A 16,262-nucleotide genomic window follows, 5' to 3' on the forward strand; every position below is an offset into this window, starting at 1 on the left:
AGATCCAATGATCTATATATTTTATTTTATATTATATATATTTTTTTATGGATTGTTAACAGTAGTTTTTACTTCATTTGTTTCATCTTTAAAAATTAACTTTATTCGACTAATTATTTCATCATTCTATTTTGTAAAGGTGAATGCAGAAAGGAAGAAATGGGCAGTTCATTCTTGTAATATCATCAAGGAGGGTTCTATATTTGCGAGATGTCGAAAGGCCCTAATAGGTCCTGATGTTGATGATATGTATAGTCACTGTTTGCAAGAAGCATGTGGGTATGTTGCCATGAACCAACACTTGCCTGTAAAATGATGAGGTCTACATTATTAATTTAGATTTAACACGCACAAAGATAATGGCATACACGGACATAAACACATGCATAGATTCGTATTTTCTTGTGCTTTAATATATTTCAAATGTCATGCATTCTAAGTAATAATTTCAAATGTTAATATTTATGGATTGCATTTTCTCCCATCCCTTCATAGGCATTATAGCAGTAGCTTAAGTGAGAAAGTCATGTCGGATACACTCAACTAACAAGAGAAGTTAACTCTATTTTTATGTTTATAAAGTCATCATTCGACTTAAACAGGGTAAAAGTGATATCTTTTCTCATAAGATATACTATTTAATTCTACAATCCAACAAGAAGAGTGAAAATGTGAGATCAGCAGATAATATTTGCAGATTGATACTAATTTTATTTCCCAAAACTGCATTATAAATGTTATCTTGTTAATTTGTAGTGTTAAATATTGGTTGTGGCAAATATGACAAATTAGTTTATTTATGATAAAATAATCAAATGAAAACAAACATTTTCAGCCATCTTTGTCTCTTAGTTTAAAATAATAATACTAGTAATTTCTTTACCGAATGGATGAGAGAAAAATAACCACTCTTATCCAATCATGTGGGATAGAAAACGTACACGCTCGGCGGTGGAAATGTCGACCCTGGGAATCGTCACACCTCATTACAGGTCTACATTGTCACCACCGAGGGTGTACTTTTTCTATCACACATGGCCGCAAAAGGTAGTTTCTTATTTGATTTCATGCACTTAAGTGCTAATTCTTATCAGTAAAAATGGAATTGCATTATGGAAACGCACATGCTAGTTATGTAGTATCGCTGTGCCCATTTTAACTCTTTCATTTAGTAGACTTACCTTTTCTATTTGATCCTCATAAGATGGTCATTTTTATACAATATGACTGATTTAATTGTAGATGTGACAAGGGAGGCGACTGCGAATGTTTGTGCACAGCTATATCCAACTTTGCTGATTTGTGCAACAGCAAAGGATTCCCAGTTCAATGGAGACATCGACGACTTTGTCGTAAGCAATCATGCATTTTACAACAATAAAACGTACACAAATATTCAGTACTTCAGTTTTCATAAACAAGGAAAAACTATAACACTACAGACTGAAAATAAAATAATCTATATATATTAACCTTTTGTATAACAAGTTTAGATTATTGTGAAACATTATCAAGTGTCTATTGGTGGTCGAATGTATTGGCTTATATCCTACCTTTTGTGCAAATATGTAAAGGTATAAGTGTGTCACTATAATACATGTTTGTTTATTGTGAAAATGGTGGTGGCGGTGGGGGAGGGGAATGCAAATAATAATTTTTAAAAATTCAATACTTAACAATAGGTATAATTATGTTTAATTAATGTTTGCATCTAGCGAATTTGTAAAGATTCAAACATATTTAACTCGATTTAACTGAAATCTGCTCTGACTGACCACTTTGAAAAACTATTGGGTTATTTCTTGTTCCAGCCAATGCACCACAACTGGTATGTCCATGACCGTGGTATGTGCTATCCTGTCTGTGGGATGGTTCATATAAACGATCCCTTGCTACTAATAGAATTACCAAATGTCAGAATGTCAGAATTACCAAATGTTTGACATATAATAACCAATGATTAATATATCAATGTGCTCTAGTGGTAACGCTAAACAAAAAAAACGTTAATTTTGATCGTAGATATTCTTGAGCCAATCTAATCGTCATTCGATGGTATCATATAACCTTTCATTCCACCAATAAAAAACAAACAAAAAAAATCCACACAGCAAAACAAGCAGCATACATTTAATTGTGCTTACACAAGATGCTGAACATCTAAAATGAATCTATCTGCTAGAAAATCGTATGCAAATGAGATGATACGAAATGACATTCTTTCATATTATATCGACTAATGCTGACGAGAGTGGAGTGACAAACTGATACTGCTCCGATCTGCATGCCCATTAAACAATTCCGTCACTTTGTCTTAGATTTTCTCATAAAGTATGTAAAATATATCTTACTATCACATATTGGTTTAACATTTGGTTTAAAACATAATTATGAGATGCATATTAGATTATTCATGTACATCTAATATACCTTATCTTAGTTTTACATGCTCTAACTATTTTTATATTTATATTAAGAATTCTTTATGACAAAGTCAACATTCAAACAGCTGAAACCGTAAAGCACACACCATTCTTTGAATTGTAAACATAATTATAGTAATTTGTTCTAAAATGGAACTTAATTTAACTTGTTTTACTAAAAACCTGTTGATATATTGATTTAATATAATATTGTCAAAATACCATTATATTTAACAATCTTACATATCAGCTGAACTTGTAATGTGTAGGTTGTTCTGGAAATAAAAGCAATATATAGATGAAATCCCCTCAGACTATGAAACAACTAATGTTATTCATCAACTGTTAAGATCTGTTTTATTTCTGTGACATATATATGTGTTACTAGATGTTAAAGCAATACTTATTAAAAAGGAATTGTTGCTTATAAGCTATCCATCATTTGTTTTTCTTTTTTTTAAATATCAGTTTAACGATTAACATTTATGTTTATGCTTTCTACAATCATTAATTATTTTTGTTGGCAATTTACAGCAATGCAATGTGATTATGGAAGCCAGTACAGAGCTTGTGGCTCTACCTGCCAACCCACATGTGGATCCATAGAACAGAATTCAGATTGCTTAAGTTCAACGTGTATCGAAGGTTGCTTCTGTCCCGAGGACATGGTTGTAGCTGGTAAGTAATTAGTGTTTCAAAATACGACAAGAATGTATTCTCATATTCGTGATTATGGTGTGTACGTTAGTGGAGAAGGACTATGTTTTGCCAGGTTATTCCGGGGAGTGACAGCCCTCAAGTAGAGCACCACATAGTAATTCGTGGGTGTAATTATGATCTTGTCCTTTAGATGTTACACTGGTTTTGCCATTCAATTTTAATTTTTAGGATACCAAAAGATGCACATCTCTAAAATTTATAGAGCAAGCTTTCAGTTTCTCACTGGTTGTACGGTCATAGCTTCCTATTTAATATTAAAACTGCTGCAATTAATACCATTTTTAATATATTGTCAGACCACTGGTATAGCCGGGTAAGGGTGGGGTGCTACATGGAACCATGCAGTCGAAAGCTATATGATATTTAGGTATGAATATAACTGGATGATGGGAGATTGTAAAACATGCTACCAAGCTCTTAGAGATAATAAATAACACCTTCTTTTCTAGAGATGATAAATAAGTATGTTGTCCCTAGATGTGATACCTAAGCCCTTCGTCCCTAGCAATAACTATCCCTAGATATGACAACTAAACTCTTCATCTCTAGATATGATTACTAAGCTCTTCGTCCGTCGTCCCTAGTCCCTAGAGATGACAGCTAAGATCTTCATCCCTAGATATAATAACTAAACTGTTTTTCTCTGGATATGATAACTAAGTCCTTCATCCCTAGATATGATTTCTTAGCTCTTTTCCCCATAATATGATATTTCAATACTAGTTGACTGCTGGTTGTTGTCACATGACCGTATGGTATTTCTATTTATGTAACATCTCTCTGGTCAAAGTAAAAACATATTAATAGACATTAATGTTTTTAAATTTTAGACAGTGATGGTCCTGAAATCAAGTGTATTCCAAAAGCAGAGTGTCCATGTGTTGTGGATGGCGCCATTTACCTGAAGGGACAGTACTTTACACGAGACTGTATGAACTGGTTAGTTAATGAACAATCAGTCAAATGAATTTGTTACTAACAATTCTTCTGCTTGTTGGTTGTATGTGTTAACAAACTATAGTCGTATTAATTTATATTACATATTTTATAATATATTTTTTATTACAAACAATGCATACTGTTGGTCATTAGAATGGTGTTTCTTGTTAAGATACACAGCCGTCCAACCATGTGACTGCTGTGAACATTCTGTTAAAGTATTGAATTACATTTTTGTGTATACTATTTTGTAATGAACGTTCAAGGTTTTTTTTGTTGAGTGTAAATATAGTTAATGAATGAATGAATAAATTAATGTTTAACGACACCGCAACACGAAACATACATCGGCTATTGGGTGTCAAACTATGGTTAAGGCAAAACATGAAGTGATTATCAACATCAATATAAAAATTCAAAAGTTAAATAAAAACACAGTGTAAAGAACTGTACAACAATACAAATATCACAGATAGATAATATTAAAATTTTGAATAAAAGTCAGTATCACGTAGAAACTGTAAGATAAGTTCGGAATGGAATCGAAAAATTTAGTTAAAGTCAGGTTAAATATTGATATATATATATATATATATATATATATATATATATATATATATATATATATATATATATATATATAGATATATATATTTCTAATTTGCCGTTGACTCTTGAATTCTTTAGTAAATATAAATTTAATTTTCGGTAGTGAAGTTTACAAAATCACAGGTTTACAAATGTACAACTGGGACACCAGGACCAGGTTAACGTCATCAGAACTTTATTGCAGTTTTGACGAATAATTTGTTAATTGAATTTAACTGTTGAATACTTTAATGAGTAGTTTTTATGGTGTCATTGTACATTAGATGACTAGTTACTCTTCCTCCCGGTCATTTGACAATACGGTAATTTGAAATGGGTTATATTTTCCTTATTGCTTTCGTCTCTAGATGGCTTTCATAATTGGTGTGATTTTGTACAATGCCTAATTTCCGTTAATGTGACCCTTCAAGGTCACTTTAACATCATTTAAAGTTTCTCCAAGTGCTTACAACTTTCATTGCAAGGATGCTTTCCATATATGATATGAATGTTCTCATAGTTCACGCCCATGAATCTGAACCTGGAGTAAGGTCAAAGCCATTTTGAATTATTAATTATTTTAGATGTTTAAAACTCTTGCATCCTTTCATGGATAGCTTTCATATTTGATATGAATATTCACCAAGTGATACGTTTTAAATTGTCCATCCCTTATTCAGTTATCTGACCCCAGGACAGGTAGGGTTTTGAAAATGAATAATAAAAAAATGTTTTTAAAACGCTCCCAACAGATCATAAAAAGGCGAGAATCATGTATTCATCTAGAGGACGTGGGGTTATCTCGTACATTGCGAAATTTCACATTGTTTTATTTGCCCAGATAAATGTCCCCAACGTATATTTTGTAACTGAAGAGCATTTAAAGTTACATTATCTGGTTACCATATTATAACATCATGTACAAATGTGAAATACAAGCTCAAATGCACTTTTAAAAAAGTCGTGTGTGTTCGCTATGAACGGATATCGTCAAACGTATACCCTTGATTCGTCGCCTGTGCCGCCATAGCTCGGCAAAGCACAAACGACAGCCTGTTGTCAGTTTCAGTTAACACGTGCGTTTGCCGATGTCAAATTGTAGGGTTCGTCTCAAAAAATTAAAAGAGAAATCTTGCACTGTAGTTAAAACTAGTTTAATCTTGACAACGTAGTATCGACAGTCGTACCTTCCTATTTCAGAATTGATATTTTATAAAGTGTTAGTAGAACTTTCAAAGTTTAGTTTGTATACTAGTAACACATTAATCATGTATATATTTTTTAAATAAAATATACTAAAGTAGACAATGAACGTTTTCACTTCTTAATTTTACGTGTTAAAATCGACAAATTCAAATAAATATTATTTCGTTTGGAAAGGGTAAAGTTGTGGGGGGGGGGGGGGGGTGTTTAACGACATCAAAGATAAAGCATATTGATTTAATAATCATCCGACCCCATACAACCCCATACAAAAAAAATTGAAATGTATTTTTTTGGGGAGCATGGCCCAATATAAACTTCGCTTAACACAGTCTATAACCCCAACCCCGCTGAAATCCCTGCACACGCGCCTTGGAAACCCGCTACATTTTATTTTTAGCAAGGGATCGTTTATATGTACCATCCCACAGACAGGATATCACATACCATGGTCTTTTTGTATGGGAATCGATCCTAGACTGACCGCGCATTTCCAAAAAACACCTTTTTAGGTCTAAGTAATGAATAAAAATAACATATAGTCTTGTAAAATGTTACGTAAATCGAACACAGTACCCTCTTCCTCTACCCCTAGAGCGTTACGTATTTAGTAACACCCCCTTACATGTAACGCGTCTGCCAACAGCTGGCCACTGTCAAAATTTCAAGGCAAATCCCCCACTCACCGACCCCTGGAAAGACGTTGTACCATATCTCTATGGATATAAATATATTTTGGAGATATGAGACGACCCCTCAAGCAAGACAGTTAAAATTGTTCAAAAATTGCGAAATCTCACGCGATCTCTTGTTGGGGGAATTCTATACTTGTGATAAGCCAATGAAAACCGAGATCGGTACGAGCCCGTCAAAAGTGTTCCACTTTCAAAATCATGGCTTTGTTTTTGACCTGGATAAGCCAGCGTAGTGAAACCAATGCGGAGTGCGGCGTCATATATGCACCAAACGTAATTGGATTTTCTGTTCTATATGCTTAAATGATAAAAATATTCCAGGGAATGTAGTTTTAATGTAGACTGTTGGTCTTTCACTATCCAGAACACAAGACGTATATATGGGTTATAATTAGAAAACTAACAAAACATTATTTTAATGTTTAGTCATGTCAGTAATACTGACTAAATTTTTACCTGGTGTTGAGACGGGGTGTTTCATAATACCTTTGAAAATACACTATACAGTCTGTGATGACATCAACTTATTAAACAGAATCAGATGTGCATGTCTCACAAAATCACAGAAACAGTGTTTTAGTTGCTAGGTTTTTGTAAATAAAGCAATTCACAAATCTAGAATGTGTATTTCAATTTACAAATTGCTTGGTTCTAGTGTTAGAAAAGATATGCAATTATTAGAACATACCTCGACCAAACATTAAATTAAGTGGAATAATTCCCAACAAATTTGTCGTTAACAATGGTATTGATGTATAGTGTATTTTGTATCACCCACTGTATTATAAATTAATGTAAACAATTTGATCTAGTTGTTGTGTTCGTGCTTTGCATATTAATAAGTACTATATTGGTCGAAGACGTCAGCAGGGTTATTTTTATGATGTTTTCTTTCTATAGCTCGTGTTCAAGTGGTAGAGTGGAATGTACTGGTACAAACTGTACGGCATCCTGTGACGAAAGTGTTAAATACCGTTGTATTCGAGGTGGACGATGCATTCCTAAAAAAAATCGATGTGATGATGTTGTCGACTGTCCTGGTGGAGACGACGAAATGGGATGTGGTGAGTACTATCAGAAATATGTTTTGAATTAATGAATGATTTACGACACACACAACAACAACAACCACATAATTATAATTTAGTTATTGGGTGTTCAACAAAAAATTGGGTGTTGAGCAAAACTCAGTAGTGAAGCACTCGCTTGATTCGTGATCGATCTAGGACAAGGATCTAGTATCGATCCCTGTCGGTAGGCCAAATTGTATATTTCTCATTTCAACCGGTACTCCACATATTGTATGAAAACGGCCGTGGTAATATACTACCCTATGTGTAGAATGGAATCATAAAAGATTCAATACTGCTAATCGAAAAGAATAGACCATAGTATGTCGACAGTGGATTTCCTCTCTCATTATCTGCGTGATCCTTAATATTATGTTTGAGGGAAATGATTTATTTAACGACGCACTCAACACATTTTATTTACGGTTATATGGCGTCGGAAAATATTATGTTTGATGCCAAATAACAGTAAATACAAATGTGTTATGTGCGTCACTTTATGAACAAACACATCTTCTTCTTCCTCGTCTTCTTTATTTCCACCATGTTTAAGACATTTTAGTGGTGTCACTGGCTTATCCACAATTGTATATGTTGTGTTCTGCTTTGCTGTTCAATACATTATGTAAAAATATACATTTTACTGATGCTTTGTTTCGTTTGTGAATACATATGTTTGGAATATGTTCAATATAATAAAATTATGGGTAATTTTAAAAGAATAATAAATAATATTACTGGTGATCACATACAACTTCTTCATAGGGAGAAATGTATTTTTATAACGTATAAAGTATGGGTTAGTGTAATTAACAATGGAATGTCTGAAAAGCAATACTGTGAAAGGTACGAAAGAAAATAATAACCAGTTAAATAATAAGAACACCGTCATTACCAAACTTGTCACAGTTAGTTTCTTCAGCGAACATCCAACAACGAAAATAACTTTGTCACTTATTAGAAATGGGAACACTACAGTGTTATTTGGGATTTATTTTCAGGATCATGCAGCAATTTCACATGCGCCAATGGCAAGTGTATCCACGAGTCCAAAGTTTGTGATCAAGCAAATGACTGTGGTGACAACTCTGATGAAAGTGATGCAATATGTAGTAAGTAAACATCACAAATAAAAGCTCCACATATATAAATGGCAATGAGTACCATTCACATTAATTCTTACAAGAGCAGTATATAGAATCCAGTCAGTTTAAGAACTCTGCCTGCCTACTATCCTTTATGTCTTTCTGTATGTATATATATGTTATTTGCATATAGTTATAAAGTGTAGGGATCTATCTTAATGTATCTAGGCTTTGAGTCTGTTGATCAATCTGTAATGTACGTTAATAAATAATGCTTAAACATTAGAATTGAACATTTAACTAGGTAGAAAAGGGTTTATTACGTGTATTCCTAATTTAAAATACCATTTTTTCTCTTAGAACTATGTGCTGGAAATGTGTTTATCTGTTCAAATACAAAAAGACTTCAGTGTGTGATGAGGAATTTTGTATGTGATGGCGTTGCCGATTGTCGAGATGGATCTGATGAAGCTAACTGCACAGGTAGGTATATGCAGATACTGACATAGCCACTATATTTCAGTATATGCTTTTTAATGATGTATTAAAAATATAAATTCTAGCATTGCCTTTTTCGCAACATGTTAACATGTTTACAAAGGTCCGATCATTTTCAAAGTCTAAACTTACAAAACCGTAATTCATGGTCAGGGACGAATATCTACACAATGTAGAGTCGAATAGGCAAACTAGTGGTTGATTCTATGAATCTCTATCTAGTAATCGTCTATAGGAGGACAGCTACTCCCAAGAAGATCCTTTACTGGAAATGTCATCCCTTCTGCACCGCTAAAAGAGGACTGCCATTCATAGGCTAGTTTACTGAATCAAGCCATGACACAACGACATCCGGCCATAATGAGAGCATAAAGATAGGGGCATATGGTATTAACTAAGACTATTATTATCACACCATGTGTAAAATGTAATTTGACCGTTATTCTATTTAACATATGCCAATAAAAGTTAAGAAAAAAATCTTCCTGCCAAAATAACATGACGAAGATACAACAAATCAATGAGTTTGGTTATGTACCACAGCATGAGGCTACCCCCCACCCTCCCTCAATCCAGTTATATCGCAATATCAAAATTCACGCTGTAATCATGCATGTCGTGTCTAATTCTCCCATCAAATTAATACTTTTCAAACTGCTTTACCGAAATAATTTGAGTTTCTCTATACATTGTGTCCCCTCACGTTTCTGAGACCAAGCTGGCGCAATGGCTGAATACAGATATCCCACCGCTGGTTGGTATATGCGTTTATGCCTTTCCTACGCATTTCGTAGTGGGCATACATGCATAGACGATGTACTGGCGTCTGTGTTTAATATACCGATATATGAGAAAAGTTCACATTTGTAAAGAAATAAAATATGTTTCGTACATGGCTGTATCAGTATGTTCAGTATGGTGGACATTATTTTGAAAATAACCACGATGACACTGTCACAGTAACATGGCAAGATGCCAGCCTGTTTACAGAGTTGGATGTTTGCAAATTGAAGCTGGGTCAGTCGAACTGTTTTTAAAAATGCTAAGGAAACTGCTGAATTAGAATGCTTAGACTTAAGGAAATATACCTGGTTGCAGTTAACAATATCTTAGATCTAATATCTTGACCGTAAGTGTATAGGGCTCATCGACGTTGATGATGCAATATCTAGTCTGATCCAAAAACAATATTCGTGTATTAAAATTATGACATAGTATTACAATTAATTGCCTAAAAACGTATATTGAATATGTTCAAAATTATAGGGATGATTCTGAATTCCCCTCCCGTCTATTCAATAACGAGTTTACATCGGCTACAATATGCAAAACATTCTACAGACTATGGTTTGAAGTTCCCTTTAGCCTTAATAATATTAGAATTATCACCAAACTTTAACATCATTGCGACAGACCAATAGTGATAATATGTAAGTTGTTAATTACACCATATCATAATTTGTTTTTACAGTCTGTCCAAAAGACAAGATTCACTGTGGAAAGAAAATATGCTTGGATAAAAACACGACGTGTGATAATCACTTGGACTGCGATGATGGCTCTGATGAAATGGGTTGCAGTAAGTATTATTTCATAAATAAATGCAACGTTACTCGTATAGTGGTTAAGGTCGCGGGCTGTGAAATGTCATGCGACCAGGTGCAGTAGGTCCGAATCTTGCCATCTGAAACTTTGTGTTTTTAAATATTATATTTACTGGGTCGGCGTTTCTGCTGGATGACTATTAGCCCCGTTACAATATAAAAATTGCTGTATCATAATACAAACTGTTACATCTGTTAAATCGTCAATATCAAGCGGGTACAAATATGGAATCATTTGAAAATGACAAGCATAACATCCCAATGCATTCCTGATTTAAAGAAGAACTGTAGGCAACCGATTAGAACTGTAGGCAATCGATTAGGTGATCACAAAGTACCACCATTACCGTACATCAATACGTTGTTCTGATACATCGTGACAGACAGCTCACCAAGCATATTGTAGACCGTACTTCAGATTTAGAAGACAGGAGAGGATCACTGTACTTTTAAAAGATAAATATTACATCTATCGTAAAAGACGACATTTTAAAATTTAAAACATATCTCATCGAAATTTTAATGATGCACAGGAACTTTTATCCGTGAGTATATATATATATATATATACTCTTCAAAAGAAGAAACGCAAAACCACATTGTCGTAACATTTGGAGAATTGATTTAATTATTGAATGGTGAGTCCAATAATTACCAAATGTTGCAGGATTGTTCACAATTCACTCTAGTCCATTGTGAGTAAGTGATAGGACACACCACCAAGGTCAAGGTCATCTGGAGTCAATACCGGGTGTGGCCTCCGCGTGTGTTGACAACTGCCTGGCACCACCTGCCCATTGAAGCAACCAGAGTACGGATGACGTCCCGGGGGATGGTGGCCCACTCGGCCTGCAAGGCTGCTGCCAGCTCGGGCAGGGTCTGGGGCTGTGGTTGTCGCTGTCGGAGGTGTCGGTCCAACTCGTCCCATAGATGCTCAAATGGGTTCAAATCCGGTGATATCGATGGCCAAGGAAGGACATTAATGTTGTTGTTCTGTAGGAAAGCCGTTGTGAGACGTGCTGTGTGAGGCCTGGCGTTGTCATGTTGGAACACTGCGTTGGCGTTGGCCATAACTGGAACGATGTGTGGCCGGAGGATCTGGTCAATGTAGCCCTGTGCATTCAGGTTGCCCTGCACGTGGACCAGGTCAGTTCTGCCAGTGTGTGAGATGGCTGCCCACACCATGACACTACCCCCGCCGAATCTGTCCACTTCCTGCACGCAGTTTGCCGCATAACGTTCACCACGACGCCTATACACGCGACATCTTCCATCATGACGTCGGAGCAGAAATCGGGACTCGTCACTGAACCACACCTGTCTCCATCGCAGTTGAGGCCATTGTCGATGAATCTGGCACCACTGCAGTCGGAGTCGACGGTGTTGTGGTGTTAAGATGACACCTCGAACTGGACGGTCTTGCACGAATTCCTACCTCACGTAGGCGGTTCCGTACGGTCTGGTCGGATATCCTGCGCAAACCTGGTATTGCTGCGGCTGTGGAGGTGGCAGTAGTCAATCGTTCCCGAAGGTGGCGTACCCGGATGTAGCAGTCCTGCCCGGGGGTAGTGACCCGTGGTCGACCGGATCTAGGGAGGTCACGTGTTGATCCATGTTGCTGGTAACGGTCCCACAGTCTGGAGATGGTGCTTGGGGACACATGGAATGCCCTGGCAACGGCCGTTCTGGATTCGCCTGCGTCTAGTCGGCCGATGGGATTGTTTCTCTGCGGTTCACTGAGACGTGGCATGTCCTGGATTGTCAACTGTCGGCCAGATACAGAGGCCAGGCAAGCGAACACCCTGCACTTTTATACTGTCGGTGTTCATGTTGCACGTGCAGACAACGCACGTGCATGGTGACATGGTTTGCACGTGGCTGCGTTTTTGCGAATATTCACATTTTGGAACTTTATTGTACAGTAGCTGCGTTTTATCGAATGTAACCGTGGGAATGTGTTTGGGACATGCAATGACCCTATATTCACAAAGCATGAACCGGTAGGAAACATAAAATCGGAGTTATAACCCATTTGTACCCTTTTGCGTTTCTTTTTTTGAAGAGTATATAAGTTTGACTTCATTTCCATTCAAAAAGACACCGCGTCACATAGTCTTACATTATTTAAATATCTAGTAATGGCGGACTGGAATTAAAGTTGCGTGTACATTTTACAAAAAGACGTATTAAGTTTGAAATTATATGATAAAGAGATTATTACCCTCGTGTGTTTTGGTATAGTCAATATCATATATTAAGAACAATTTTTATTCCTAATATATGATATTAATGATACCGAAAAACACTCTGATAATAACACCTCTCTATCTGTTGGCCTGTCTTTCTGCCTGCCCCTGTCTGTCTGTCTGTCTTTCTCTCTCTCTTTCTTTCTCTCCCTCTGTCTGACTCTCTCTCTCTCTCTCTCTCTCTCTCTCTCTCTCTCTCTCTCTCTCTCTCTCTCTCTCTCTCTCTCTCTCTCTCTCTCTCTCTATATATATATATATATATATATACTACTCAAAAGAATTTAAGGGTCAGACGATATTTTCGACATTATTTTCTGAATGTCAATTATATTAGCTAGACCATAATGTCACGCATGGTATTGTTCCATTTTGACGAAAGTGGGTCTAAGCAACCCATAAATGAATTAAAATCCACTGTCATTGACACTGTCGACTAGTTCTAATGGCGAAAACATGCTTACATTTGCACGTAAATTAGGGTGAAAGCGAAAGGTCTGCTAAGTGCCCATAACTTGCTTTTTCACAAAGCGCTTCATTTGCACGCTTTGCATCTGTATTCCATGTTCCCAATGCTGAATTTCCGTATAATTGGAGCTTGCGTTCGTGTACGGTGCACACTCCAAATTCGACAATGGTACGACGTCAACTGACTATCGAAGATCGAGGAAGGGCTATTGCTTGGCTTCAGGATGGCAATACGCAAAGAAATGTTGCTCTGAGACTTGGTGTCAGTCAGAGTGTCGTTGGCCGACTGTGGCAACGGTACCAAGCAACGAATTCTGTTCGAAATCGTCCACGTTCGGGAAGACCCCGAAGCACTACAAATAGAGAGGACCGCAACATCACCAATATGGCTCTACGTCAACGCACAGCCACTGCACGCCGATTACGTGACAATCTGCGGAATGCGACTGGAACTCGAGTGTCTGATCAAACCATACGCAATCGTCTGAGAGCCAGACGTCACTGGTGCACACTTCATCTGCGGTGGCAACGTGTTCAGTGGGGTCGAGTGATGTTCACTGATGAGTCCAGGTTTAGTCTCCAGTTCAACGACGTTCGGGTTCGTGTCTACAGACGTCCTGGGGAGCGCTTCGCTGACGTTAACGTTAGACAACGTCACCGGTTTGTTCGTGGCAGCGTCATGGTGTGGGGCGGCATCTCTATCCACCACAGGACCCCCCTCTATGTGATGGATGGCAATCTGAATGGAATCCGCTATCTGAATGAGATTATCCAGCCGTTGGTTCTCCCAGGCCTTCAGCAGATTGGCGGCGGGGCCATTCTGCAGGATGACAATGCCAGACCCCACCGCTCCAGGGTGGTAACGGACTTTCTCAGACAACAAGGTATCGCCAGGATGGATTGGCCAGCATATTCGCCTGACTTAGCCCCAATAGAGCACGCCTGGGACGAATTAGGCAGGAGAGTTCGGGATAACCATGCCCCTCCGGCCAACCTTCATGATCTGGGTCAACTTCTTATGGCAGAGTGGCAGGCCATTCCCCAAGAGTTCTTCAGACGTGTGATCAACAGCATGAGGCAACGATGTGTCGAGTGTATTCGCGCCAGGGGTAGATTCACACACTATTAAACGAATGTTCTAATGTGTAAAATCCATATTTGACAACCTTCAACTTTGACAGCATGTCATGTGACTTTCTTGTATACAGTGACGTTTATTTGTTGTTTTTTTGTAAATATGGAACAATAAATAAAAAAATTGGTGTAGTTTACATCATCAATCTAATACACTCTGAAACTTATTTGGTTATAAATTTTTGACCCTTAAATTCTTTTGAGTAGTACTACTAATAATAATATATATATAATACAATGTATATATTTTTTATTTGCAGCAACTCCTCCAGCTACAAGTAAGTTCTTGTTTGGCATTTCCTCGCATGCCTGTTTTAATTATTAGTTTTAAATACAATTTCATATTATTTTGTAACATCAATATTTTAACAAATAGGTATTTGAGGAATTCATTTGTTACGTGTATTGATATTGAGCTTGTTTTGATACTGAGCAATAGTTATAGTTTTGCAGATGTCTTTTTATTAATGTTGTAAATGTACTGAAGTTTGGACAGATGGAGTATTTAATTCAGGCTTGCATCATATGTGGACGCGTGCCACGTCTTTGGGCGAAAGGACAACTATTTTTGTTATCTACAGCTCAAAGTTTCACCACTGAATTTGTATGTGATGAATGCTATTAATAGTATGCAGTTATTATCTTCGAATATCAAAAACCCCAGCAACATATTTCTCGAATATAATTACTAACTGTGAATTTGAGTTCATTTAGTTTTATTTGTTAATACATGTATTACATAATAAAATTGCATTTATAGCACCAGTTCAATGCGACGATGTTATGGTGGAGTCAAAATACGTATTGCTCCCTGGTTTAAAGGAACAAGAAGAAGATCTTCTTACAAACGGAGAAATGACCTTGATACCAGATGGACAGTACGCTATATTCACAATAAAGCTACTTGCAAAGGAAGGCACACCCACGGTCTTAAAATCTTTGAAATTCACAAGTACAGGAAAACTTGAACGTATCACAACTACGACTCCAATTGCACAGTTGGTATGTTTAACAAAATTATTTTTATTAAATTTGGTATAATAAATTTGGTATAAATATATCGATTCAACATTCAGTTATTGGTTTTAATGTAATTCTCCATTTAATCATATTAATACTAATATTAATTAACTGATCAAACATTAACATGGACCTGCATGGTGTCATAGTCTTATACTACTGCTACTACTACTACTACTACTACTACTACTACTACTACTACTACTACTACTACTACTACTACTACTACTACTACTACTACTACTAGTGAGGTTATTATTATTACTACTACTACTACTACTACTACTACTACTACTACTACTACTACTACTACTACTGGTAGTAATAATAATATAATAATAATAATAATTATATTATTACTAGTAGTAGTAGTAGTAGTAGTAGTAGTAGTAGTAGTAATAATAATAATAATAATAATAATAATAATAACAATAATAACAACAATAATAACAATAATAATAATAATAATAATAGTAGTAGTAGTAGTAATAATAATAATAATAATAATAATAATAATAATAATAATAATAATAAAAAAACCCAATAACTTCACTGACATTATGCTGTTTCTG

The 16,262-nt window shown here is 36.1% G+C and overlaps 1 protein-coding gene across 1 annotated transcript in view; it reads left to right on the forward strand.

The window, feature by feature from the left end:
- LOC121382221 (SCO-spondin-like) overlaps positions 1–16,262 on the forward strand; it is a 65,125-nt gene that overhangs the window by 33,290 nt on the left and 15,573 nt on the right. Inside the window, exons 23-32 of the mRNA XM_041511749.1 lie at positions 140–279; positions 1,243–1,352; positions 2,958–3,101; positions 3,974–4,082; positions 7,469–7,632; positions 8,640–8,750; positions 9,084–9,206; positions 10,693–10,800; positions 14,931–14,948; positions 15,431–15,672. Of these exons, the coding sequence (XP_041367683.1) occupies positions 140–279; positions 1,243–1,352; positions 2,958–3,101; positions 3,974–4,082; positions 7,469–7,632; positions 8,640–8,750; positions 9,084–9,206; positions 10,693–10,800; positions 14,931–14,948; positions 15,431–15,672 (1,269 nt within the window). The remainder of the gene's footprint in view (positions 1–139; positions 280–1,242; positions 1,353–2,957; positions 3,102–3,973; positions 4,083–7,468; positions 7,633–8,639; positions 8,751–9,083; positions 9,207–10,692; positions 10,801–14,930; positions 14,949–15,430; positions 15,673–16,262) is intronic.

The sequence above is a fragment of the Gigantopelta aegis genome, chromosome 9 (assembly GCF_016097555.1).
Source record: "Gigantopelta aegis isolate Gae_Host chromosome 9, Gae_host_genome, whole genome shotgun sequence".
NCBI classification, from domain to species: Eukaryota; Metazoa; Mollusca; class Gastropoda; order Neomphalida; family Peltospiridae; genus Gigantopelta; species Gigantopelta aegis.